Raw genomic sequence first — 26,252 nt, 5'->3', positions numbered from 1 at the left:
TGGTCTGTCTGCCTCAGTTTCCTCATCTGTAAAATGAGAATACTCACATCTATCTCCCAGAGTCATTGTGAGGATTAAAAGAGAAATACTATATAAATCTTATTTTTGGTTGATATTATTAAGTTGTAGCCCAGAGTGCCCCTATTGCATCCTGATTATGCGACCATGGGCTAGTGATGTAATCCCTCAGTCTCCCCTCCACCTCCAGAATTGCATCCCCAGGTGCTCCTTACCTTCACACCAATAAAACTACTAATGAAACCACTAGTCCAGCCTCTAGGATGCCATATGCATTTTTTTGCTTCCAAATCAAAATTTTGGTGACTAAAAACTGAGTTTTCGTTCCACTAAAAAGCTCACACCCCAAGACCTCTTTGGAGGCAATTGGGGTTAAGTGTCTTGCTCAGGTTCATATAGCTGGTAACTTTCTGAAGCTGGATTTGAACTCATGGTTCAAGTGAACTAAGGCTTAGCTGCAGCCCCCCCCCACCCCAATTTGCAGTAGAGTGTTATTCCTGTAATGGAAGATAAATTCTGGCAGTGGTCTGGGAAGATAGTAAGTGGTTCTACCTTCTAACTTTAACACTCCCTTCCATCATATGTCATATTGTCAATAGGTAAGAATTAATTAAGTTTGATTCAATCTGCACTACTATAGGCAAGGGTTGTTCTGAGAACCGAATCAGTTAGCAAATATAAGGTGCTTTGCAAACCTTAAAAGAACTATATAAATATAGTATAAATATTAGCATATATAATATATGTATAATAGTATATATATAATATAAATATAGAAAATAGCTATAAATTATACATATATTATATTAAGTTTCCATGGGAGAATACAAGATTTGTCCAGATAACTAGATATAAGATTAATTTTAGAAGAGCAACTGAATTAAGCCCTGGGGTGGGCAGAGGGATCAGGGAAGTCTTTGAGGAGATGACCTCCTAGCTGAGCCTGGCAGATAAGGTAGCTTTGAGTGGTGGGTGGGTAGACTGTTGGGCTTGCAGTCAAGAAGCTCTGGGTTCAAATCCTTCAGACATTTAGTAGCTCTGCCTTTGGACAAGTCACTCCTTGTTTTCATTTCTTTCTCTCCAAAATGAGGGGGCTGTGTGGCTTCTAAGGACCCTCTAGATGAGGTCCCATGACTACTTGCTCTTCCACCTGTGGTCCAGAAGAGGAGAAAAGGAAAGATCCTTTGGATATGAGTAGTGGGCAGGAGGAGGAGGCACATTCCCAGACCTGGGGACAACTTGTATGGAGGTGGGAAATTGGATCATGAGTTCAGTTGGTTCCAGTATATGTAAAATGAAGAGAGGTAAATGAATGGTCAGTCAAAAAAATTATTCACTTTTATGATGCGTCTTTCATGATGGCATCTTCAATTCCAAGTTATATAGTAATCTTTTAAAAATCTTATTAGATAATTAAATTAGATCAGTAAACCCATCCCCCTTCCTCTGCCAATTCTCTTAACTGAAACCCGTCTGATTATTCATGACATTCTTTGGGGTTTTCTTAGTGTTATGACTGTATGCTGTCCTCGGATGGTGATGCTATTGATGAGTTGACCACTGAGAATTTAAGGATCTGGACGAGTGGGCTGGTGCCTTTCACTCTCCCAATCTATAAAATGGGGTTTTACTGCCATTTCCCACAGAAGCATTTAGGAGAGTAAAAATGGAAGTATTTTGAGGTCCATCTTTCAGACAAATAGAATCCAATAATGAGTTAACAGTCATACTTGAAATGTCTACGACTCCTTCCCACCTACGCCAACAGTAAATGAATTGGAGTGATCAGGAAGGTTGCCCAGAATGGAGTCCAGGAGAAATTCAGACAGACTCATGTCTCTTAACAGTCTCTGAGAGAGATGTGGTATCTCATGGCTTGATAGGTTACTAGTACTGAACAGTGATGCCTACAGGTAGAATTATTTGCTTGAAAATTCAAGGTGCCACCTTTTGCTAAGTTTCCTAAAAAATCCTCTTTGGTGTGGGTAAAACTCTGACTAGACATGGTTAACACTTTAGCCAGAGCTTCAGAATTACTCTGCATACTTCTAGAAGGTTGTAGGAAGCAACTTTTTTTGTCAGTTTTATTTTAATTATAGCTAACTTTTTTTGTATGTGGGAGTATTCTCTGCAAAGTGTCATTAAGTTTCTGAAGAACCACTTTTGAGATTTTCCTCATGTTTTTCAGAATTCTGACTGTCATGAGAGACTCTGAATTTCAGGCCATCCTGCCTGCTCCCAAAGAATAGGGAATATGATCAGAAGGGCCCTAGGATTACAAGTATATCATCAGCAGCAGATCTTAGAGCATGTCTGGTATAGTTCCATCATTTTATAATTGAGAAAACTCATAACCAGATTTGGGGGGGGGGATTGATTTGCCCAAGATCACACAAGTAAATAGCCTCCTAGAACTTCCCCCACTTCTTCAAAAAAATTACCTTGTAATTATTTTGCACACAGATCTTAGCATAGATGAAAACTTTGTAAAAATGCTTTAAATTAAACATTAATTTTGCTTTAATTGTTGAAAATTGAGCTGACTTTTGAGACAGTTAAAATTGAATTGACTTTTGAGACTCAGTATCTGTTTTTTGAATACTTTTGTATACCTATCTAAAGAATGCAAGCTTCTTGGATAGGAATTTTCCCATTTTTACCTTTTTTTAAAAACTTGATTGTGATTCATAATAGTTACTAGCCATGTCACTGGGGCAAGTCACTTTAATTTCCATTTGATTTTAGTTATTCAGATTTTAAGTCAGACAATTTTCAGATCTACATTGCTACCTGGAAATTTTCACACAAGGAGTTCCCTATAAAGATGAAATCATAGGTATGGATCACAGAGAGGTGGAATTTTGCTGCAATATTTTGTGTATTCCATGACATAGAGGGACTCAGAAAATGAAAGCACAGTAGCAACATAAAATGAGGGGGTTAGCCTAGTTTTTGAGGTCCCTTCCAGCTCTTTGAGTCTTTGATGCTTTCTAATTATTTTGTTATTTATGCATATTATGGCCAGGAAACTTGTAGAAGGAATCATTGAATTAAGCACCATCTTTTCCAACATCAGGGAGGTAGATCTTTGCTCTAGGTTATGTAGGTGGCAGAGCTGGAATGTTAGCAGCCCAGAATTCAATCCAGATCCACTTTGACTTCTGGCCTGTTGACCTCATCACATAATAATTCCTATTGCACACTAGGTTCAGATGAATAAAAACCATTATTGGTACCACTAACCATCCTTCATCCAAATTTAATATTTTCCATATCTGGTGATGGATGTGTTAGGGAAGGTGAGCAGGGACCTAGTGGATCCTGTGGACCCAGATCAGGTTCAGATTTGAGGAGAAAAGAATTCAATTGAGAACTTTTCTTTTCCAATGTACTTCTCCCATCTGTACACTCAAATTGAATTTAAGAATTACAGAATGGTGGAAATTGTAAAGACTGTGATCATTTAGTCTAACCTTTCTATTACATATTTGAAGATGACTTCCTCTCCTTCCTTCTTTTGCTTTTGTGATACCCTTTCTCCCACCATGGTTCTTCTGTTAAGCTTAGAATTGTCTGTTATTGCAAAGGTTGTACAGCATCTGGAACTTTGTAGAGGAAACGAACTAGAAACAGCCTTGTTTTCTACCTTCTTTTAGATGAGCGTTTCATTTTGGCATGTCTTCTAAAAAACACCACTGTCACTAAATTTATGCTACTGCTGGGGTTTTAATAAGGTTTTATGTTTTTTTCCCTTCCTGTTCATAGTTTGAAAAACTACCAGAAGGAATTATTCCTCCATCAACCCCCAAGTTTGCCTATGGAAAAGTCGCTATGGAGAAGGTAAAAGACAAAAAGAGACATTGAATTTGGGCATGATGGATAATAGCAAGAGTGTGGGAGGAGTATCTCATTTAACTTTATGGGAATGATTTTTTTCTAGGGGACTAATTTATTTAATTTATTTAAATTTGGTTTATGTGAAAATAAAGTAGGGGATTTGGTGGGGAAGTGAGTGTGTGCATGTAGATACTAGGGAGAAAGGGCAGATGTTTGGAAGATTGAAAGTTGGGAGTGCAAAAATACATTTGACAGGTTAGTAGAGTGACCCATTTCTGATGCTACTGGACAAATCACTATCAATGCCCTAGACGACTCTCTAAGACTTTATGTTGCAGAATAATTGTCCATCATATTGCTAGAGGGGGAATTCCCTATATTTATGAAATATAATTGTTCTAGATTAAAAAAAAATCTTAAGACATTCCTAGAATTGTAAATGATATGGTATGGTATAGGATGAAAGCCTTCCCCATATACCTTACTTTTCTCAATGTTTTCTAGAGAAAAATGCTCGTTTTAGCTTTAAATTGTGCCATTGTTACCATCTTTAAAATTATTCCCTTCCTATTGCAGTCTTTGGCTAAGATAAAGAATGTGGAAAAATATCTACAGTGAATCATAATATCTATGAGCATTTTTATGCAACAGGTTAGGAGAGAAATTTGTAGACAAAAAAGCAGAACCTCTATGGCATATGAACTTAGGACTTCCTTCTTCTGAGAAGGAACTCAGGACTTCCTCTGTGTCCACTGTGCCATGATTACTTTTCATCAAAGAGCTCCCAAACAGATTCAGTCTTTAAGCTCTGTTGCCCAGGACTAGGGAGGAGAGGGATAGTCCCTTACCTGAAAGTGGAACTCAGTTCTGGGCTGCACATTTTGGAAGGACATTGATAAATAAGAGCAGATTCAGTAGTAAAGATGTTGGGTGAGAAACATAATAATAATTCACATCTTTCAGTTTACAAAATACTTTACAGGCTTGATCTCATTTGAAATTGAGATGATATCCCCATTTTACAAATTATGCCTTAGAGGTTCAGCTCCTTGTGTAGGGGTCATGGTATGGGGAAGGAAGGAGACATAGAAGCCCAAGTGCTTTGATCTGTTTCCATCTTAAGACTCCAAAAAATGTCTCAAACCAAAGCAAAACTTTTCAAGCTGTATGTTTCTTTTGAAAAATTTGATAAGCATTCCACATCTTAAAATTGAGCCATAATATACACACACACATACACACACACAAACGCATGCATGTTTTTATTTTTTATCTTAAGTGATATGCTCAATAAAATTGCATCATGTTTCCATTCATGACTCCTATTGTTTCTAAGTGCACAGCTTGGGGAGTGTTTGTCACATTTTCCATTCCTGGCTTGCATCACATCTAGATACTCAGCATACTACAAGGAGTATGGTTTCTGTGACTGACAAGAATCTTTAAAAAAAAATAATTCAAAATGAAATTTCTGAAGGGGTTCCTCCATTTAGATTTGTGGAAGAAATGGAAGAGCCCCTTTCAGAAGTTTGCTTTTCAATTAAATTTTGAATATTGTATGTATATGTTTGTATATATGTGTGTATATGTATGTATGTGTGTATATATGTATGTGTATGTATGTATGTATGTATTTGTTTTTCCCACTTCCAAACATTTCCATTTCTATTGAGTGCATCACCCTTCTTCCAGACACTCCGATTTGAAAGTTTAAGTATCCTCAACTCCTTAGCCTCCTGACTTCACATACCTACTCATTTTCTAGATCTACTTTGTCCCTCATACTATCCCTAGACTCCATCCCTTTCTCTATTCACACAGTCACCATCCTCTTACACTCACCCATCAGTTTTAGCCAGGACTATTTCAGTAGCCTTCTTTCTGGTTTCCCAACTTCAGTGCAATCTCCGCACCAATCCATCCTCCACACAGTTGTCAAAGTGTGTTTTTCTAAAGTTCTATATACCATATATTTCTCTCAGGATCAAATATAAACTTTCTGGTCTTTAGAGTTCTATATTCTGGCCCCAAGCTCCCTTGCCAGCCTTAGTGTCCTTTATGTACTCATTGGCCTAGTCAAACTTCTGGCTATTTCATACACATGATGATCCACTTAAGCTTAAATGCTTATTACTTCATGGATAAGGTCAAAGAGCTTTTGATCATCTATTTTAATGATTATTGGTACAAAATGGAATTCAGATTTTTCTGGAAGAGCCATTGAAACCATGATGATTGAATAAATGCTCTTTTCATCTTAACCTTAAATCATTTGCCTCAAAAGGGAAAAAATGAACACAGAGCAGATAGGTAAAAAAATACATAGTTTCTGATTCCTCCTTTAAGGGGAATTTTATTTTTTGTAATCCCCTAATTTAGTAGGTAGAATGTTTGGTTCTTTTAGGGCAAGATTGTCTTCATTTACATTTCCTCATGAGTGGTAGTGGGGTTCAGTAACACAGTGGGGAAGTAGAGTGAATTCTGTGACTCATTGTTTTGTGTCTGGAGATTTTGTCATTTCTACTAAGCTCTTTGAAAACTGACTTTGATGTCTTTTCTGAACATAAGTGGGCATTGATTGGGCATATGTTTCTGGCTTTTTTCCCCAGGTAAATACAGTGGAAGATTCTCTTGATGTGTTGTGTCTTGCTGGACCAATAAATAGCACTTACCCTTTAACATTTGTCCAGGTGAAACAGGTACGTTTTCCAGCACATAGAATTTCTGATTAATAACACTTCAGTGTGTTTATTGCCAATTTGCAGAGATATATTTCTCTATTGCTTCTTTTTTTACCTGAGTTTGGCTTAAAAACGGGGAAAAAAATCTTTGGGTAAAGTAATCATAGATTTTATAACTTTTTTTAAGAAAAAGAAGATTAAAAATCAGTAAAATTGGAATCATTAATTTTTACAGGATTTCATTTTTGGTTCACATCCTGGTAGAGTACCATTTTGTAGTTTTCTTTTTGTCTTTCCTTTTGTTTATTGCAGTCCAGTCTCTACTAGTATCTTCTTTGACTTCTTAAAGGCCATGCTTAACTAAATTAAGCCTCAATACTTTTAAACAGTGGCTTTAAAGACAGACTGTTGATATATTTTCCAAGGATCAAGTTGGTCAAAAGGCTAATTCCCAGATTTATGACTCTTACCATCTTTCTATTCACCCAACTGTTTATTAAAAAAAAATTTTTAGGTTTTTGCAAGGCAAATGGGTTTAAGTGACTTGCCCAAGGCCACACAGCTAGGTAATTATTAAGTGTCTGAGGCCAGAATTGAACTCAGGTACTCCTGACTCCAGGGCCAGTGCTTTATCCACTGTGCCACCTAGCCACACCTTTCACCCAACTCTTGACATCATCTTTAGTGACTTCACTATTCATATGAATGACACCTTCTTATACTCTGACTTTTCAGGTCACTGACCTTGTCAGCTGCCATGACTTAGCTCTCACCTCATAGCCATCCTTAAGTGGTGGTGATATATTAGGCCTTACTATCTCTTCCTATCTTCAAGATACTGAACTTTGAGGTTCTCTATTACTACAGTCTTCTGGCCTTCCTCCACTTCCATCTCTAATCTTTTTCCTTATCATTTTATCCAATACCCTGACATTCCCATCTTCCTCCACTGGCCTCTCTTCACATGTTTGATCCTATAATTAGCCATTTTCACCATGAATTAAATCCATTGCCCCCCACCCCGGTTCTTGCACTATCATTTTCTTTCTCAATTCCTATTCCAAAGACCATGAATAGTGTTAGAAGTCATCTATGATGACTGAATCCACTATATATTCATGTTAAGTCACTTCTGCTAAATATAAATAAACTTCATTTTTGTCTGTTGGTACATTGGGAAAAGTGACTGATTTAGAGCCACAAGAGTTGGGTTCAAACCCCACCTTTGGGCTACTACCTGGATGATCTTGAGCAAGTGGACCTCAGTATTCTCAGGTGAAAAATGGAGTGCATTCAGTGGCCTTAGATGTCCCTTCTATCTCTAAATTCATTTTCATGCTTATTCTAGTGGCAGCTCCAAGCCTTTTTCCTCAAGCCTCCAACTCTACCCAGTGTGCTCTTCTCTATGCTTATGGAGATCTCAATATTTTTCTATTTTCATTCATATTCTCTTCTTTCCTGTGGGTCTCAAGATAAGGTAGCTTCCATCCTTTCCAGATTAACCCTTTCATTTGTTCTCTTGATCCTCTCATCCTGGCTTTCTAAGAACATTTCCTATTGCTTGTCATTTCTCTTTCTCATTCTTTTCCCCTGTAATGGCTTCTCCCTCTCTAAAAAAAAATTGATTAAAATTTTTTTAAAAAAATGCTTAATTCTCTTCTATCCTAAAAGCAAAAAATATAACCAAGTAGAAAAACCCAAACTCTTCCCTTGACCCTCCTATACCCTCGTGGTATTTCTGCTTGCTTTCAGTCTAGGCAGAGTAGTCTAGACTTGCTTCCTCCACTTTCTTGCCTCCTATCCCCTTCTCAACCCTTGTAATCTGGGCTCCACCCCCATCATTCTTCTAAAAACCACTTCTCACCTTCCAGTGGTCACTGGACTTTTTTCAGGCTTTATCTGCCTTGACCTTTCTGTGGCATTTAATTTTGTCTACCCCTGCTTCATACTTCGGCTTCCATGGTTCTTCCTATTGGTCCTTTTCAGTCTTGTTCACATGAACATGCCCCATGACCTGGTCCTCGGCCTTCTTTTTACTGCATTCATTTACCAGAACACTTGTATCTATTTTCCCCATATCAGTTATTCCCTAGAGGTGGATAATTCCTAAAAAGAATATCCAGTTCCAGTCTTTCTCCTGTATTTCATTGGGTTTTCCATTTTCCTGCTAGACATCTCCATAGACCTATTTATTAATCTATTAATTGCCTAAAGTTGATATTTATAAAATCAATCTCATTATCTTTTAAATCTGTTTCTACTTCTAACCTTCCTATATGCCTCTCCATTTTCTTTTTATGGAGACTGGATCTCCCCAGCTTAGAAGTACAATGGTTGACCTAGTCCAGTGATAGACTCCTTGTAAAGCATATCTTCCATGTTATAGGAATGTTTTAGACATTAGAAATACCATCAGTGAACCTATTTCTTGTTTTAGATCGGTAAAATAATTAACAAGTATTTAATAAGTGGTTATTATAATCAATACCCTATGATAGCTTTTTTCCTGGTGCTCCGTATCTGATCTGGGCCCATTTGCCTCCTTGATGACTTTCTCTTTCTTGGGGATTCAACATAAGCAGACTTAGTGAGGACGCTGAATAGGCTTTAGTTAATTTGAAACTTAGCACTTTAAACTGATCAGTCTTTCCCAGTAACAGATTTTTTTGTAGTTTTTAGGTTTTTTTTTGCAAGGCAAATGAGGTTAAGTGGCTTCCCCAAGGCCACATAGCTAGGTAATTATTAAGTGTCTGAGACTGGATTTGAACCCAGGTACTCCTGACTCCAGGGCCAGTGCTTTTTCCACTGTGCCACCTAGCCTCCCCAGTAACAGATTTTTATGGCACTGATTGATCTTTTTAGAAACCCTGTGAAGTTGAGGAAACTAAGACAAATAGAGCTTCAGTGACTTGCCCAGGATCACACAGCTAATGTCTTTTTTGGGGGGAGGAGTTTGCAAGGCAATGAGGATAAGTGACTTGCCCAAGGCCACACAGCTAGGTAATTATTAGGTGTCTGAGGTCAGATTTGAACTCAGGTCCTCCTGACTCCAGGGCCGCTGCTCTATCCACTGTATCACCTAGCTGCCCCAGCTAATGTCTTAAGACCCAGTTTGAACTTGTCTTCCTAACTCCTGAACCACTTGGCTGCTATATATACATTTATATAATATATATATATATATATATATATATATATACATATATATATATGTATGTGTGTATAAATATATATGTATATATGTATATATTCACTTTATTCAGGGGCAGTAGGGAAAAGTGATTCTTACACATCTGGATGTGTTTACAGAAGGCAAGGCAATGAGTTTTGTCTTCTTCTTCCAGGAAGAGAATCAACTCTGGTAGCAATAGTAAGATCTTGTGTGTCGGTTCATTGCTGTTGACTATTTCTTAATACCTTCACACCATTGACTTTATTCAGCAAGACTTTACAGTGGGCAAAGCAGGCACCCTCCCTGAATATTGAACCTGTGCAGATTTGGATTTGCCATTTCTTGGTCTTAATCTCCCTTTCCTTAATGACCTTGATGATCCTTGTGAAGATCGGGTGCCTGAATACAGGCTTCTAATGTGAGGTCTTAACCCATAAAGCTGATACTTTTTAGTTATTAGACAAAAAAAGGAAGCCCTATGAGCTTACCCAGATCCTGTTTTTGAGACCTTTAGACTGAAAAATACCTTTGATCTTAGTGGGACCTATATAGCAAAAAAGACCCACTCCAAAAGACACACAACCCCCCCCCCAAAAAAAAAAAACTATGGAGTTAGGAGATAACCTAAATGGTAGTAAAAAAGAACTTTAGATTTAAAGTCTGCAAACTTGGATGCAAGGACTTATACCCTGGGTATATTTGGGCAAATAGTCTTCACCTCTCAGGGCCTCAGTTTCCTCTTCTGTCAAATGGGAGTGTTAGACCAGATGACCTCAGGTTTCTTCTAGTTCTCGTATTTGTAGTATACTGTCAGTTCCTGTGTTGTCTGCCACAGATATTGAAGGGACTTCCCCCCCCACCTCTGGTTATGGTTTTGCAAGTATTGAGGCATGTTCTTCTCTTGTGCCAGAAGTATCTCTTCTTTGTGAGGTCTGTGTGGTGACATCTCATTTTGATGAGTCTTCTGAATATGACTAGAGAATTTTCAAGGTTGATGGGGGTTCTTCACCTGGAGCTCATGATGCTATGTTTTTTTTTTGAAGACTCTAATAATCTGTATGTTACTTAATGCATCAGAAAAGTGTACCAGATTATCCAAAGAGTTCATGACAAAACTACTTAAGAACCCCTGGTCTAGAAGGAAAAGTTTGTTCATTTTGGAGGTTTGGGGAAGTTGATGTGGAGGTTTGTTTCCTGTTGAACCAGAACATTTGCAAATGTTTTTCTTTGAATATAAAGTATCCTAGAGGTACCATTTTAAAATTTGGGACATCCCATGTAGCAAAGCAGTCATAAGACTGCTTTCAGGGGACAAGGTTCCCTTCTTTTCTTTCTGTCCTTTTCTCCTTTTCCCTCTCTCTCCTTTCTCTACTCTTTCTCCTTCCATTTTCCCCACCCTTCTCTTCTTCTTTTCTTCTTTCCCTTTCCACTTTCCCTTCCTTTCTTCTTTCACTTCCCCTTCTTCATCCTCCATTCCCCTCTTTTTTCTTTTACTCCTCTTGCTCCTTCCCTTCTCTCTTCTTTGCTTCTTTTCTTCTTTCCCTTTTCTTTTCTCTATCTTCTTTACCCTCTTTCTTCTTTCCTCTTCCTTCCTCTCTTTCTCTTTTCTCTGCTCTATCCTTCCTTTCCCTCTTTTTTCTTTCCTCTTCCTCCTTCCCTTTACTCTTTTTCTTCATTTTCCTCCCTTCCTTTCTTTCCCTTCCCTCTTCTCTATCCTTCCTTTCCCTCTTTCTTTTTTCTTCTTCTTCATTCCTTGTTTCTGTACTTCCCTCCTTCCTTTTTCCTTTCCTTCTCCACTTCCCTCTCCTTCACTTCTCTCTCTCTCTCTCTCTCTCTCTCTCTCTCTCTCTCTCTCTCTCTCATGGTTCTGCTTGCTAGACCATTTTCAGACTATCTCTTTCTACATCCCATTTCCCATGTCTGTAATGCTCTTTCTCCTTCCTCACCTCAAATCTCTCAGAATCCGTATCCTAATTTATTATTATGAACCTGATACAATTTCTGCAAACATACAATTTTCCTCTGCTGTAATAAGATAGATTACTTTCTCTATTTTATATACGTAAGCCCTTTTCCTCTTTTTTGGATCTCTTTTGGAGTATAGGCTTAATAGTGGTATTATTAGGTCAAAAGGGATACACAATTTACTGACTTCTTGGATATAATTTCTTTTCTTAATATATTATTTTTCCAGTTACTTGTTATGAAAATTTTTCAACATTCATCCATATGCATATGCATATTTATGTTACATAATTCGTTCCACTCTCCCTTCCCACCCCTTTCCCTCAGTGACAGTCATACATACATACATATATACAATTTGTGTTTAACATGTTTACAAATTAGTCATTTTCTGCGTGAAGAATTAGTATTAAGGGGAAAGAAGGAAAACCATCAGATAGGAAAGAAAAACACAAGAGAAACTTGTAAAAAGTTGAATGTAATATTCATTCAAATGATGTAGGGTTTTTCATTGTATATATTTTTTGCTTTGGTTATGATTCTAAATCATTTTCCCTGAATTTCTGGACCCATTTACAGTTCCTTCAATATGCCATTATTCTGCCCATTCTCTCATATCCTTTATAGTAATGATCATTTTTCTTTTTGGTGTCTTTGCTAATCTGATGAGTATTATTTTAATTTGGATTTCTCTTAGTAAGGGGCAGCTAGGTGGCACAGTACAGAAGAATAAAGATTATAGAAATTGAGTATTCCTGAGTTCAAATCTGGTGTCAGATACTTTCTGGCTGAATGGACAAATTACTTAACTCTGCTCGGTTTCTTCATCTATAAAATGAGGAGAAGGAATTGGCAAACCACCGTTGTCAAGAAAACCCTACCTGGGGTCATGAAAAGTGAAATGGCTGAAAAAATTAAAATATTATTAGTTATTTGGAGCATTTTTTTCATATGTATCAATAACTTGCTTTCTTTTGAGAATTACCTGTTCATCTGGGAGTTGGCTTCAGGGCAAAATTATCCTTTAACTATTTATCAACTGAGAATTGATTTGCAGTCTTATTGCAATTTGGTTCAATTTCCACCTAAGCCATCTCTCAGAACTTCTATACTCCATTTTCTTGCCTCTCTTATTTTTACTTCTGAACTTAACATATAAGAACTTTTCATGTTAAACGATTCCAAATTCAGGTTAACCCTCAATAAATAGAAGTGAGTCCCAGAGAAACAGGCAAAGATGTTGGTTTCCCCATGAAAAGTCAAACCATAATTTGATGTACTCATATATTCATCTGTATAATGTAAGCTGTTTGAGGACAAGAATTATTAAGTTTTTTATCTGTAAACTATATATAGTAAGTACTCAACAAATGTTTATTAACTGGCTATTTTTGTAACACATATGACTCATTGTTTCTTTAAAATTAATTGCAGGATTTATTGATTTTTTTCTCCCCTCTGTCTTTCTCCAGTATTTTGGCTTTGTGTTGTACCGAACAACACTTCCTAAAAATTACAATGAACCAGTTCCCCTTTCTTCATTCCTTGATGGAGTCCGTGATCGTGCCTACGTGTCTGTGAATGGGGTAAGAATTGACATATAAAGTGCATGGGTTTTCTCCTGTTGAGATTTTCCTAGATTTATTCTTCCTCAGTATTTACTGGGCTAGAAAGTTGAGTGAAATTTTCCTGCATAAATATATAAAGAATTTTAAATAGATACTCAGCCTTTATGGGCTACAGTCTTATTGCAGTCAATTTGGTTCAATTTCCACCTAAGCTGTCTATCAGAACTTCTACTCAATTTTATTGCCTCTCTTATTTTTACTTCTAAACTTACCATATAAGAACTTTTCATGTTAAATAATTCCAAATTCAGGTTAACCCTCAATAAATAGAAGTGCATCCCACAGAAACAGGCAAAGTTGTTGGTTTCCCCATGAAAAGTAAATTTGATGGTCACCTGCCACATATTGCCAGCTTGTATTCAGTGTTTTTCATGATTAGAATTCACCACCTAGGGGCGGCTAGGTGGTACAGTGAATAGAGCACCGGTCCTGGAGTCAGGAGTACCTGGGTTCAAATCCGACCTCAGACACTTAATAATTACCTAGCTGTGTGGCCTTGGGCAAGCCACTTAGCCCCATTGCCTTGCAAAAACTTAAAAAAAAAGAATTCATCACCTAAATTCATAATTTTTTGTTTTGGACCAACTGCTGAGCCTCATCTTTTCTCTGTTATTGATTCCCTCTCCATTCCATCTCTTTCCTCTGTTCATGGGGCCATACCTCATCCCAGTTTAGGCCTTCTTAATCTCCTAATTAGACAAAGGCACAAGTTTTCAGTTGTTTTCCTGCCTTGTGTCTCTTTCCTTTCCAACCCATTCTTGACACATTTGCTGAAATGATTTTATAATAGTAATTACAATAATGATAAAGTATAATTATGTTCATCCTTGTTCAGAATAATTTACTTGCTCTCTCAGCCTTGTATTAAAAACTCTTTAACCTGATTTCAGTCTACTTTTTAGTCTTGTCTCATGATTGATCCCTCTCATATCTTACATTCCAAACTTACTAGCTAATTCTTTAAACTATGCATTTCTTCTTGCATTCTCACAAACCATTCTTTATATGTAGAGGTTACTCTAGCTTCTCTTCCAGTTAGACAATGTGGTATACAAGTCAGAGGACTGAACCCGAAACTGATATATATGGAGTTCCAACTTTGCCTCTCATACATACTAGCTCTATGACCTTGGTCAAGTCACTTAATCTCTACGGGTCTTAGTTTTTCTGATCTTTAAAATGGGAATCATATTTGTAACGCCCACCTTATAGGGTTGTTTCAAGGCTCACCAAACATGATATATGGCAGATGTTTTGCAAATAGCTTGTACTGGTGATCCTAAATCAAGTTTGATGGTTTCATTGTTGGGCTACAGTATTCCATATTTTGGAGAAAATTGGGTTATATCTTTTTTTTTTTTAAATTAAACCTAGCAGTACTTAGTTTAGTTCAGCTACCTGATGACTTAGGGTAGTGGCTGAAAGGTGATTTGTCCTTGCTTGCTTTTTTGATTTTTGCAATGAAATGGGGTTAAGTGACTTGCCCAAGGTCATCCAGCTAAGTATTAAGTGTCTGAGTTTAGATTTGAATTCAGGTCCTCCTGACTCCAGGACCAGTGCTCTATCCACTGTGCCACCTAGCTGCTCTTCTCCTTCATCTTTTTGAAGACCATGACATCAGGGAGATGATGCTATTATATGTGCATGAATTAGATTTGAGTGAGGACTTGTTGTGCAAACTTTACTTGATTCTCTGGAACCATCTGGGGTCAGATGGGGATAGCCCTGGGTATGAGATGGTCTGACTTGGTCATGGTCACATAGCTAGCTAGTGATCTGAAGCTGGATTTGAATCCAGGTCCTCTTGACTCCAGTACCAATGCTCTGTCCATCGCACCAGAATTGCTGAAAGGTAGCAGCTGACTGGAATATCAAGAAGGGGAATAAGACAAATGAGAGATTGGGGGCTGGTGGGACTTGCTTTCCAGTCGTGACTGATTTGTTTCTTATTTGACATTGAATTTGTAGGTTCCCCAAGGAATTCTGGAGAGAAGCAAGGTACTCGTTATAAATATAACTGGGGAAGCTGGTGCCACCTTGGACTTGCTTGTAGAAAACATGGGAAGAGTCAACTATGGAAGACACAACAATGACTTTAAGGTACTCTTTTTTTTTTTTTGCAAGGCAATGGGGTTAAATGGCTTGCCCAAGGCCACATGGCTAGGTAATTATTAGTGTCTGAGGCCGGATTTGAACTCAAGTACTCCTGACTCCAAGGCCAGTGCTCTATCCACTGCGCCACCTAGCCACCCCTAAAGTACTCTTAAGTTGGGTTGGGACAGTCATTTAAGGAACTTGTTTGGTCATTCAGGGCAACCCTTCAGTCACCTCAGGAGTGTTGTGACTACATTCCAGCCCTTACCTGGGACTGGGGTGCTTAGGAAGTGACTAAATGAGCATCTACGATGGATCTTTGGTTACCCAACTCTTGTGCCTGTATTTTACCATGTTGACATGATCGACAGAAGCCAGTCCACATTCCAGGTGGTTTGAGGCTACCATGTTTCATCACTAAGAGTTTCTTGGGTTGACGTGTTCAAAAAATTCATTATCTGGCAATTAACTGGCTGGTAATGAACCTTCTATCTTTAGTGAGGCAGATCTTCAGGGATGGCCATGTGCTCTTGGGAGAGCCAGCCAGAGTTGTTTTAGCTTTCCACACCAGCATAAGGCTAGTAATGGGGGCAAATGAGGAGAAAGATCTCCCTGGACATCTGTGATTTCAGTGGCATAAGAAATACCCAGGTAAGAAACTACCCTCTTACAAGACTGAAATACCCTTTGTAAGGTTTAAATCCCCTAGCTCAGGGTCACAAACCCCATATGAGTCAAAATTCAGAATCAAACTATGGTTTCTCTAATCTATTAAGCAAATGAAAAAATAGCAAAATGATAAAATTACAATTTTGAAAATATTTGGCAAGTGTTTCATTTAAACATAACATTGTATCCTTTAAAAATTTCAATGTAATATTTTCAACAAACCAAAAAAAAAATCTATTCTCTCATCACCCTCATTTCTTTGGAAATAATAAAGAATAACAAAACTCCTAACAAATATCAACTTCAAAAATTGGCCAGGAAAAACATGTCTTATTCTGAATCTCCAGTTGGTCAATAAAGCAGTGTTTTCTGATTTCAGCCTAGTAAAGCAAATGTATATTATAGTAATATAGTGAGGAGTTTGTGTCTGTCATTTAGTTAGAGGTGGAAGGGACCATGAAAGGCTTCTAGTACCAACCCCTCATAAGGAAGGTCTCTAAGTCACTCACTCATTAAGTCAGAGGTGGGATTACCCAGGTCTTTTCTTACTCTTTAAGCCTTAATGATTCTCCAGAAGCTTACTTAATTAAATCCATCCCAAGGGAAATCCTAGCGGTGTTCTCAGATTCATGGATTGAACCAAAGAACAGTAAATTCAAGACTTCTATTCCCAATTCTCATTTTGCAGAAAAGAAACCCGAAGCCTAGAGAAAGGTGCCCATGGTCCAGAAGTCATTAAGGTGGCAAAGTTGGGATTTGAACTCATAGCCACTGACTCCAAATCTGTTGCCTCTCAAAAAAGAATCCTAGGGGTTGGGTTTGTAGATTCATCAAAAGGTGGAAGAATTCTGTTTTTAGAGTTGAGTAGAATCAGCTAGCCTGGAGCTGAACTTGGATTTTTCTGAAACCAAGATGACTGTCCATTCACTCAATGCTTCATATAAACCAGATGAGCCATAAAGTGCAGGTGACCCTCCTCCAGAATCTTCCTCCAATTTGACTGCAACATATAGAATTAGGTTAGTGTTCCCCAGACTGAGATTCAGCCATCTGCAGTGAAAGAAGTTAATCTATCATCTTTTCTCAACCATTTCAACTTTTCTTCATATTCCTGATTATTACAATGATATGGTAATTGGCTCTACTGGATTTTGTCCCAATCTTGAATTTTTGTTCTCCAGTCCATCCTCTCCTAGATTTTTGTCCCAATCTGAAGTCCTGTTTTTCCCAGTTTTTGACAAAACATTGTGGTGCCTTCCTGGTAACTTGAGAAACACTACCCTCAGGATCTTTTTTTTTTTGGTTCCCCAATGACTGGAGTTGAGGTTCAGGAAGTGGGCAGGACATTCTGGACATCCCAGGACTGCTGAGCATTAAAGAAAGAGCCTACCCTCTCATTCAGATGAGCACCACCCTTCTTTGTAGTGTTGACTTGGGGAACATTTGTTGTGATGTGTTTTTGAAATTCTTATTTCGCTTTCTATATAATGGGAAAATTGAACAGAGTACAAAATGCCCAGCTTGTTATTGCATTAAATATTAGGGTGGGAGGAAACAACGAGAGGAAACCAGTCCATTGTGGTTGTTCCAGCTTCTTAGCTCACATTCTACCTGAAAAACATGACTTTTATGAGTTACTTAAGAAAAGTACCCCTTTCTGTAGCATCATGAAACCCCTTGGTTTATAAGAAAAAAGATCGAGGTTCAGATCCTGCCTGTTTCTTGCTATGTGACTGTGGGTTAGAGATGTCAAAATATCCACTTATAGAAAGAAGGAAACTGGTGTCTAGGTAGGAAGATCAGCCTCAGACACTTAATAGCAAACTAGTCTTGAGCAAGTTTGCCTCAGTTTCCTCATCTGTAAAATGAGTTGAAGAAGGAAATGACAAATCACTCCAGTATCCCTGACAAGAAATGGGGAACCTAGGGATTCTTAGTTCCCTAGGACTAAGGAACTAAGTTCAGATAGTTTCAGAAGATGAAGATTAAGAGTCTTAAAACCAGAAGCAAGGCTTGAACAGAAACAAGTCTTCCTGTCTTCTTGGTTTCAAGGTCGCCTTTATCCATTGCACCACACAGAAATGCCAGTTTTTTAATAGTACATTTTTGCATGTGGATTGAGTGATGTAACTTAGATCTTGACTGCCTTTCTTCCTAATGCATTTGATTTTTGTTTTTCATTTTTCTCCTCTAATTTTTTCTTTAGGGTCTGATTTCCAATTTAACCCTTGGGTCAGATATACTCACAGACTGGTCAATATTCCCGCTGGATATGGAGAGTGCAGTGCAAAATAATCTGATCAGTAATGAGATGGTCACTAGTGATTCCTTCACCTCGACTCTCCCAACTTTTTATACGGGTCAATTTTTCATTCCTTCTGGAATTCCCGACTTGCCTCAGGACACCTATATCCAGTTTCCCAATTGGACCAAGGTATGATCAACTGGCAGCTTGAATGTTTTTCTGTTTAAACAAAAGTCTCCATATATAGTCTTTGGGATTTGCATATTTTGTATTGGTTTAAAAGAAATTCCTTTTAAAATTTTAAAATTAATTTTTGTTTTATTTTCTGCATTGTTTTCCCTTCCATTCCCACTGAAAACCTTTCTTACAAACATACAGTCAAACAAACAAATTCCTGTATTGGCCATATCATACCCTTCTCTCAATCTCTGAGTCTGTCACCTCTGTCTTAGGAGATAAAGTCCTCTGGCATTGTATTAAATCATTGTCTTTAGTTGTAAGTGTTTTGGAGTTGTTTTTCTTTACACAATTGTTATTGTATATATTGTTCTGGCTCTCCTCACTTTACTCTGCATCTGTTCATACAAGTCTTCCCTGTGTTTCTCTAAAACCATTATCTTTGTCATTGCTTAAAGAATAGTGGTATTCCATAACAACATAGACTGAAATTTATGGTCATCTCTTCAGAACCTCCAATTCTTTTCCACCACAAGTAGTTGTTATAAATATTTTCATCCATATGGGGTCTTTTTCTCTATCTTTGATTTTCTTGGTATAGAACTTGGACTTACTTGTCTTGCTGTTTCAAAGGCGATAACATTTTAGTGACTTTGGGGTGTAGTTTCAAATTACTTTGCAGAATGACCATTTTCCAGTTCTACCAATGGTGTATAAATGGACCTGTTTTTCCACAGCTCCATCTGTACTAGTCATTTTCCTTTTTGGTCAACTTTGCTAATCTCAGAGTTGTTTTAAATATTTTTATTGGTAGCTTGGATTCTCCTTCTTGTTCTTCCACGACCTCTCAGAATCTGTGTAGAATCTTAGATTTAGATCTGGAAGAGACCTCAGAAGTCCTGGGTCCACCCTCCTTATTTCACAGAAGAGGAGACAGAGGCTTCTATGGATGATGTGGCAGCCCCAAGATACCACAGGGAGGTGGTCTTTGGTCTTTGACTATGGATGAAGCACTCCTCCTACAGACTCTCAAATCTTGATTTGTTTTTCTTTTATCCAGAATTTCTACTCAAACTCCTTTTTTTTATGAAGCAGGTGATGATCTTTGAAAGGAAGTTTGACCACGAAGGAGATTAAAAAAAAATGTTACCAGCTTCTGCCCACACAATTGGTGCTTTTCCAGCTTATCTTTAGAATCAGCATTTTAGATGGGGGTAGATAAAGCTTGGGTTAGCAGGTGGAGGCCTTGGGAGCCCTCTGTTTGTGGGTTCTCATGCCTGGCAAAGAACAACTACCATCATTGGATGATTCTTTTGACTTTAGGCCAGATGAAGTTCAGTTCCGTTTTGGGCAGAACCCTCTGCAAGGTAGGGAGGTAAATATAGAGATAAGATAACATGGTCCCTTAGGCTAACATGGAAGTTCTATTTGGGGGGTAAGGTGAATATTTAGGGGGGTGTGTATGTATGTATAAATCTATATATAGAAATAAGAATAAATACTATGGATATAAATATATAAAATATATGAATATATGCAGAATATTTAAATATGTAAATATAAAAATGTATGAATCACATATAGATAGACATGCATATATATATATATATATATATATCCAGTGTACAAAAATTTATTTATGTATGAATATCCATATGTATTTTGACTGTAGAAGTTTATGTTAATATACCTGCATAGAGAAAGTATGCAGGCCACGTGTATCAGTGAACACTGAATGCACATGTGTATACAATGTTTCAGTTAACACACATGTGTCCTCTGTCTTTGTGTGTGTGTGTGTGTGTGTGTGTGTGTGTGTGTGTGTGTGTAAGCATGGATATCCAGTGTATTGGACACAAGTATGTATGTGTGTTCACGAGTATACAGTTAGTTCACATACATGTGCGTAATGTAAGCCATAAATATTCACATATACCACCTGTACACAAGTGACAAGAATTTGCCTTGTGTATCCGTGTTGTATAGATATGCATATGTATATACAGAAATGTGTATTTGAATGGTAGGTATGTGTGTATAAACACATACATGTGTCTCCAATATACATATAAAATATATGGATGTTCATTCTTGTACATATACTTATCTACATTTATTTGTGTGTGAATATGCACATGCATGGATATTTATCTAGAAAATTGCATCTTTCTATGTATCCATACACATAGATATAGGGATGTGAGACAAAGGTGGGTGAACAAGAGGTTCAGGTATAAGAACCTTCAGGTGCAGGAGCCTTTCCTGTCTTAGTGGACCTGAGAGAGAACATAGCTGACAGTTCAGCTGTGGTTTCAGGAATGGGTAGCATGACAGCCCATTGGGTGTGGGAGGAAGCCCCAAGAACAAAGTTGAGTTTGACTAGTTCCGAGTCTAATGGGATGAGTCAGAAGTTTATGGGAGCGGAAGCAGATTGTGAAGAGTCTTGAGTACTAAACTAATTGAGAGACAATTAGGGAGGCATGGAAGGGTGATGTGACACTGTATCATCAACACAGGAGAAAAGCAAAGTTAGGCAACTTTAGTCAATGATGCACCATTCTGATTTTCTCCAGTCTCAAGATACAGACTGCTTATTCTCTGAGCTCTAAGCAAGCACTTCCTTCTCTTGTATACTTGGGTTTGTTAGAATCTCAGATTTAAGAAATGCACTATTTTTCCCTTCTGAGGAAGGAACCATCAGACTTAGATAAATGGTAAAAGAAAATATCCAGAACCAGTTACCAAGATGTCCCAAAAGTCTCAGTGTGTTTTTGAGCCTTCAGACTTTGGGAATACCTGTATGGTGGCCAATTAAAACCAATGAAGTCTTTGGATAAACAGTGTCTGTGCCTAAAAAAGGTGATAATTTTTAATTTTGCTAAATTCTATCTCATATTTAATCCCTTTTAATCCCTTGTTCACAATTCTGAGTATTGCATTTTAGGAAAGATGTTCATTGGATTGTCCATTGGGATGCCTAAGGTAGGGAAGGGTCTTGAGATCTTGAGATACTAAGGTGAGGGTCAGATAGAAAAACTGAGTCTGTTTAGTTTGAAAGAGAGAAGAGGGATTTCAATCTTCTAGGGTCCTAGAGGAGAATTGGGAAGAGAACAATGAGAGGAAATTGCAAAGAGGCAGGCACATTAAGTGTTTGCCTCAGCAAATATTGGGTACCTCCCCCTCAGGAGAGGCCTTCAGACTCGGACTTAAAGAACCCTTATCAGGTGAAATATAGGTTTGGACCTACATAGGATTAGTTGACCTGAGGTCTCTTCCAAATCTAAGTGAGCTAGCAGACTTTTATTTAAACAAAATGTATCTCAGCCAAGAAGTAGGTTAGATATTTTTTAGAATTAACATTTCATTTGAACCACTGAATGGCGGCTGAAGTTGAACACGCCCATTGAAGAAAAAAAATTAGTCAACAAATACAAGGTGTCCCAAAAGTCAGAAAAAATTAGCAACTGGCAGTACCCCTAGATATATCACAAGATATCAAAGCTGGAAGGGACTTGAGAAATCTTCAGTTCCTTTTTACTAACAGTGCTGGGCTTATAGTAAGTTCATCAGGAATGCATTTTGATCTGACTCTGCAACCTTCAGAGGGTTAGTGACTGACCTAAGGTCACCAGTCACCCTAGGTGGATTAGATCCTTATATCATAACTCAGGGATCCATTACTAAACCGGGGTCTGTGAACTTGTTTTTTAAAATATATAATTGTATATGTATGTATGAGGGGTGTCTATAACTATTTTTTTAAGTAAATGTAATCCTAATTAGGATTAATAGATCCTTTGAGTCCATGGATAGATTTCAGGAGATCCATAAACCCATATGAGAAAAAAATTTCATCTTTTCTTTGCCAACCTTCGTATTTTATTTTAAATGCATTATTCTGAGAAGGATTCACCAGAGTGCCAAAGAGCATGGCTACACGTATCTACACAGGCTATCAGTAGGAACAAGTCCTTTAACATGCCAGTCATCAGTTCTCATCATGAAGCATGTTCTCAAAGGATCCATCCATCTCTGAAGCTTAGGTGATCACAAGAGAGGCACCTTATTGAATGGGCAAGAGACAAGATATCAAACATAGACTAGACCTATCATAATGCTGAAGACATAGGCTAGAGCAAAGTCTTCCGTCTTTGTATTCCAAATAAGACAATGCCCCTCATTCTAATTGCTTGGACGAAGGCATCTCCAGTTTGAGTCTCCCATCACAGAGGTCTTTTCCTTTTGACCAAAAAAATGGGGTGATTCTTCTTTCTCCCTTGCACCTCCACCCTTCTTACTGCAAAAACAAGCCACAGGCAGATTTTTTTAAGTGATAAAAGCTGTCAGCATGCACACCTTTACACCATGGATCAAGATATCACGTCCTCCTGCAGAGCAAGACAAATACTTCTCAGAATCTTCAAACTGTGAAACTAACCTTTTTTTCTAAATGACTGAACCCCAACAGCTAGTTTCAAATCACCAGCTTCTCAACCCCCATGGCCATGTAAATGATGTGATCACGAACTCTTTATAGGACAGGTAACCATGGTGATTGGTATTTTGAGAGATGCATACCCTCCACCCCACCCAAGATGCAGAGGGCAACCCTTCCACATCTTCAGAATCTGGACTTTGGAGACTTTCCTCTGACACTAGCTATTCAACAAGCTTTTATTAAGAGATGGCTGTATCTGAGCTTATATAGGCAATTAACCATAGCTCCATAGAGAGAATGAAGAATAGTTCAAGGAACCTCCATTCCACTGGAGAATAGAACACATCAATAGTTCTGTACCCCATAATTGAGGATCGTGAGAGCTCTTCTAGCCAGGGGGATCAGGAAGGGCTTGCTTCCTGTAGGAGATAGCCCCTGGAAGGCATATTGTGGAAGAAGGGGAGGTTTGGAGCTAGGTGGTGAGGGCTTGTAAATGGTCAGTTTGTGTCTTAGACTGGTGATCGTGTCTTCTTTGAGAAGGAAGGACAAACATCATCAGACTGATGGTATTAGAACTTCCTGAAGAATGGTACATGAACTTTAGAAAGATGACTTTGAGGAAAGATTAGAAAGACAGTGACCCCAAGCAGTCCTGTTAGGAGGCTGTTGGACAAGACTTGGTGAAAGGTGAATGAGATTCTGAATTCAGCTGTGGGTGGAGAGGAGGAGGAGAGAGATGGAAAATGTATCAATTGATTGAATGTGAGGGGAAGAAAAAAAAGAGAGCCAAGGGTGCCCCAAATTGTAAACCTAGATAACTGGAAGTATTGTAGCGCTCTCAGACATAGGGGAGCATGATGGAGAGACCCTCATAGGGAAATAAAAGGAAATCTCTTGAACATGTGGAGTCTGATGGGGACATCAGTTGGATTGGAGGTATCAAACAGCTGATGCCACAGGAATCTGGAGAGAATGGATATACAGATGTGGGCATCATTACTCTGGAGATGATTATTAAATTAGGGCAGCTGGTGAATGGAGATGGATGGTTGTTTACCCTTTGAGTCATGGACGCGTTTGATAATTTGAATCCTCTGGATCCCTTCTCTTAATTACAATTTTAATTTCATAAAATACAGAAGATGACAAAGGAAGCAACCTATATTGAAATAATTATTAAAATATTTTTAAAATCAAGTTTACGGAACCCAAAGGAGAGAGAGAGAGAGAGAGAGAGAAAGTATAAGGGGATGCCTATCCTTGAAGGAAAGGAAAGGAAACTAATATGTTACCAAAGTGTAAATTGCCTTCTCAGCTCTTAAGATTCTATATAAATGCTGTCCTCAACATTATTTTGAAAGTTTCACAACTTTAGGGAGAATGAATTCAACAGCAGGAGGGAGTAAATAGTGTTAAATTCTTCCAGTGAGGGATGAGAAAAGCCACGGGATATAATGATAATATAAAAAGTTTATTTATAAAATGCCTACTGTTTGTAAAGTGCTTAAAAACCACATCCCATTTGGTTCTCACAACAATGGGAGGCAGGGGCTGTTATTACCCCCTTCCCCTTTATGGATGAGATAAATGGCAGTTAAATGACTTGCCCAGGGTCACACAACTAATAAATGTCTGAGGCTGGATTTGAATTCAGGTCTTTCTGACTCTGTTACTGTCTCTCTATCCAGGGTGCCCTGCAGGTGCCCAATTTTATCATGAAATTTAGCATTTTAAATGACTTTAGTAACTTTGGAAAGGGCAGCCAGATGCAAAGGATTGAGAATGAGTGGAAGGAAAGGAAGTGAAATAAATGATCATGGATGACTTATAGAGTTTTTCTGGGGGGCAAGCCACTTCACTTTGCTCAGCCTCAGTTTTTCCTCATCTGTAAAATGGGGGTTTATAATACTTATCAACCTTGCCTCCTCTTGATGAAATGAGATAATGTCTGGACTTCCTAGGAAGCTAGAACAGGAAATAAAAGTTTGACTTGATCTTCCCAAGAGGAAGCATCTATTCCCTGGTGAATAGTCCCTGACACAGGGAGTAACATGCAAAAGTATTTGGGTTGTTTAGCCTTCACTGTGACTTGTTTTGGCACCTGTTGGGTCCTGAGGTTGACCACAAACCATTTTTGTTTTTCTGAAGTCAAATTAACTTTTTAAATGCATTCAGCATTCACTGGGAGAAGTCTTCAGCGGAGCGTCTTACCCATGGTCATATCCCTGAGGATGCAGTTGGAGTTCTCTTTTATGTGGGTATGACAAGCTTTCAGTTTGAATTAACTCTTTGTGGGAAAGAGGTGCTCAGAGAGAGATGGCCGAGATGACCAGCCTGAGAGCACATCTCTTCAAAGCTCTTTACTTTCCTGGGTGGACTTGGACTAACAACATCCATTCTGTCTTGCAGGGACAGGTATGGATCAACGGTTTCAACCTTGGCCGCTACTGGCCAGGTCGGGGTCCCCAGGTCACTCTGTACGTGCCAAGCCACATCCTGGTCACCTCTGCCCCAAATAACATCACTGTGCTGGAATTGGAGGGCTCGCCATGTAATTTCCAGAAGAAATGTTATGTGGAGATGGTGGACAAACCTGTGCTTGATGGGCCCCTGTCTTGAGAGATTCCCTAGAAGGTGGACAGTTCTGTCTGAACGTTGGATGGTCCATGATGCCTTTTCAAATCTAAAAATCAAATTTTTACCCTGGCTGATTGGAAAATTGTGTGTTTGTGTGTTGGGTGTATGTGTGGGTGTGTGTATGTGAGCTCATAGCATACATGAATATTAATTGTTGGGGTTGGTTTTACTTGGTTGGCCTTGTAAATTAAAATCATAAGCTCCTTGAGGTAAAGAGCTAAGCCTACCCAACAATGACATAAGCCTGTAGTGCCTATTGTCTCTACAGAGCCTTGCACCCTGTGGGCGCCCTATGAATATTTGGTATCACTAATCATGGCAATGGAACAGCAAAGCACACACTTGGAGTATTTTCTTTTGTGTGAAAGTATTTTTTTGATTTATTTGCACTGGAAATTTCTGTGTTTCCCTGAATAAAATTTATGCCTATTTGATCCAATGTGTTTGATTGTTTTCTTTTAAAGTAACAGTTTGGGTTTTTGTTTTTCTTTCTTCAACTGTTTATTCCTTTAATGTCTTTGATGGACTTTATTGTCATTAAAAATGTCCAGAGACATTGAGGTGGTAAAGAGGATAGTGTTGAACTCTGAGTCCCAAAAACCGAGTTCAAACCCTGACTCATATAATTGTAGTCCTGGGCAAGTCCCTTAAACTGCCTCAGTTTCCCCATCAGTAAAATGTGGACACTAAT

General features: G+C 38.3%; 1 protein-coding gene across 3 annotated transcripts in view; it reads left to right on the top strand.

The window, feature by feature from the left end:
- GLB1 (galactosidase beta 1) overlaps positions 1-25,995 on the top strand; it is a 63,494-nt gene extending 37,499 nt beyond the window's left edge. For all 3 annotated transcript variants that reach the window (XM_074192802.1, XM_074192800.1, XM_074192801.1), the window contains exons 11-16: positions 3,784-3,858; positions 6,465-6,554; positions 13,146-13,259; positions 15,270-15,401; positions 18,271-18,498; positions 25,334-25,995. In XM_074192802.1, the coding sequence (XP_074048903.1) occupies positions 3,784-3,858; positions 6,465-6,554; positions 13,146-13,259; positions 15,270-15,401; positions 18,271-18,498; positions 25,334-25,543 (849 nt within the window). In that variant the 3' untranslated portion in view covers positions 25,544-25,995. The remainder of the gene's footprint in view (positions 1-3,783; positions 3,859-6,464; positions 6,555-13,145; positions 13,260-15,269; positions 15,402-18,270; positions 18,499-25,333) is intronic.
- Positions 25,996-26,252: the final 257 nt, after the last annotated feature.

The sequence above is a fragment of the Macrotis lagotis genome, chromosome 7 (assembly GCF_037893015.1).
Source record: "Macrotis lagotis isolate mMagLag1 chromosome 7, bilby.v1.9.chrom.fasta, whole genome shotgun sequence".
NCBI classification, from domain to species: Eukaryota; Metazoa; Chordata; class Mammalia; order Peramelemorphia; family Peramelidae; genus Macrotis; species Macrotis lagotis.
The sequence above is the reverse complement of the archived record's forward strand: the minus strand, read 5'-3'. Positions and strand labels throughout refer to the sequence as shown.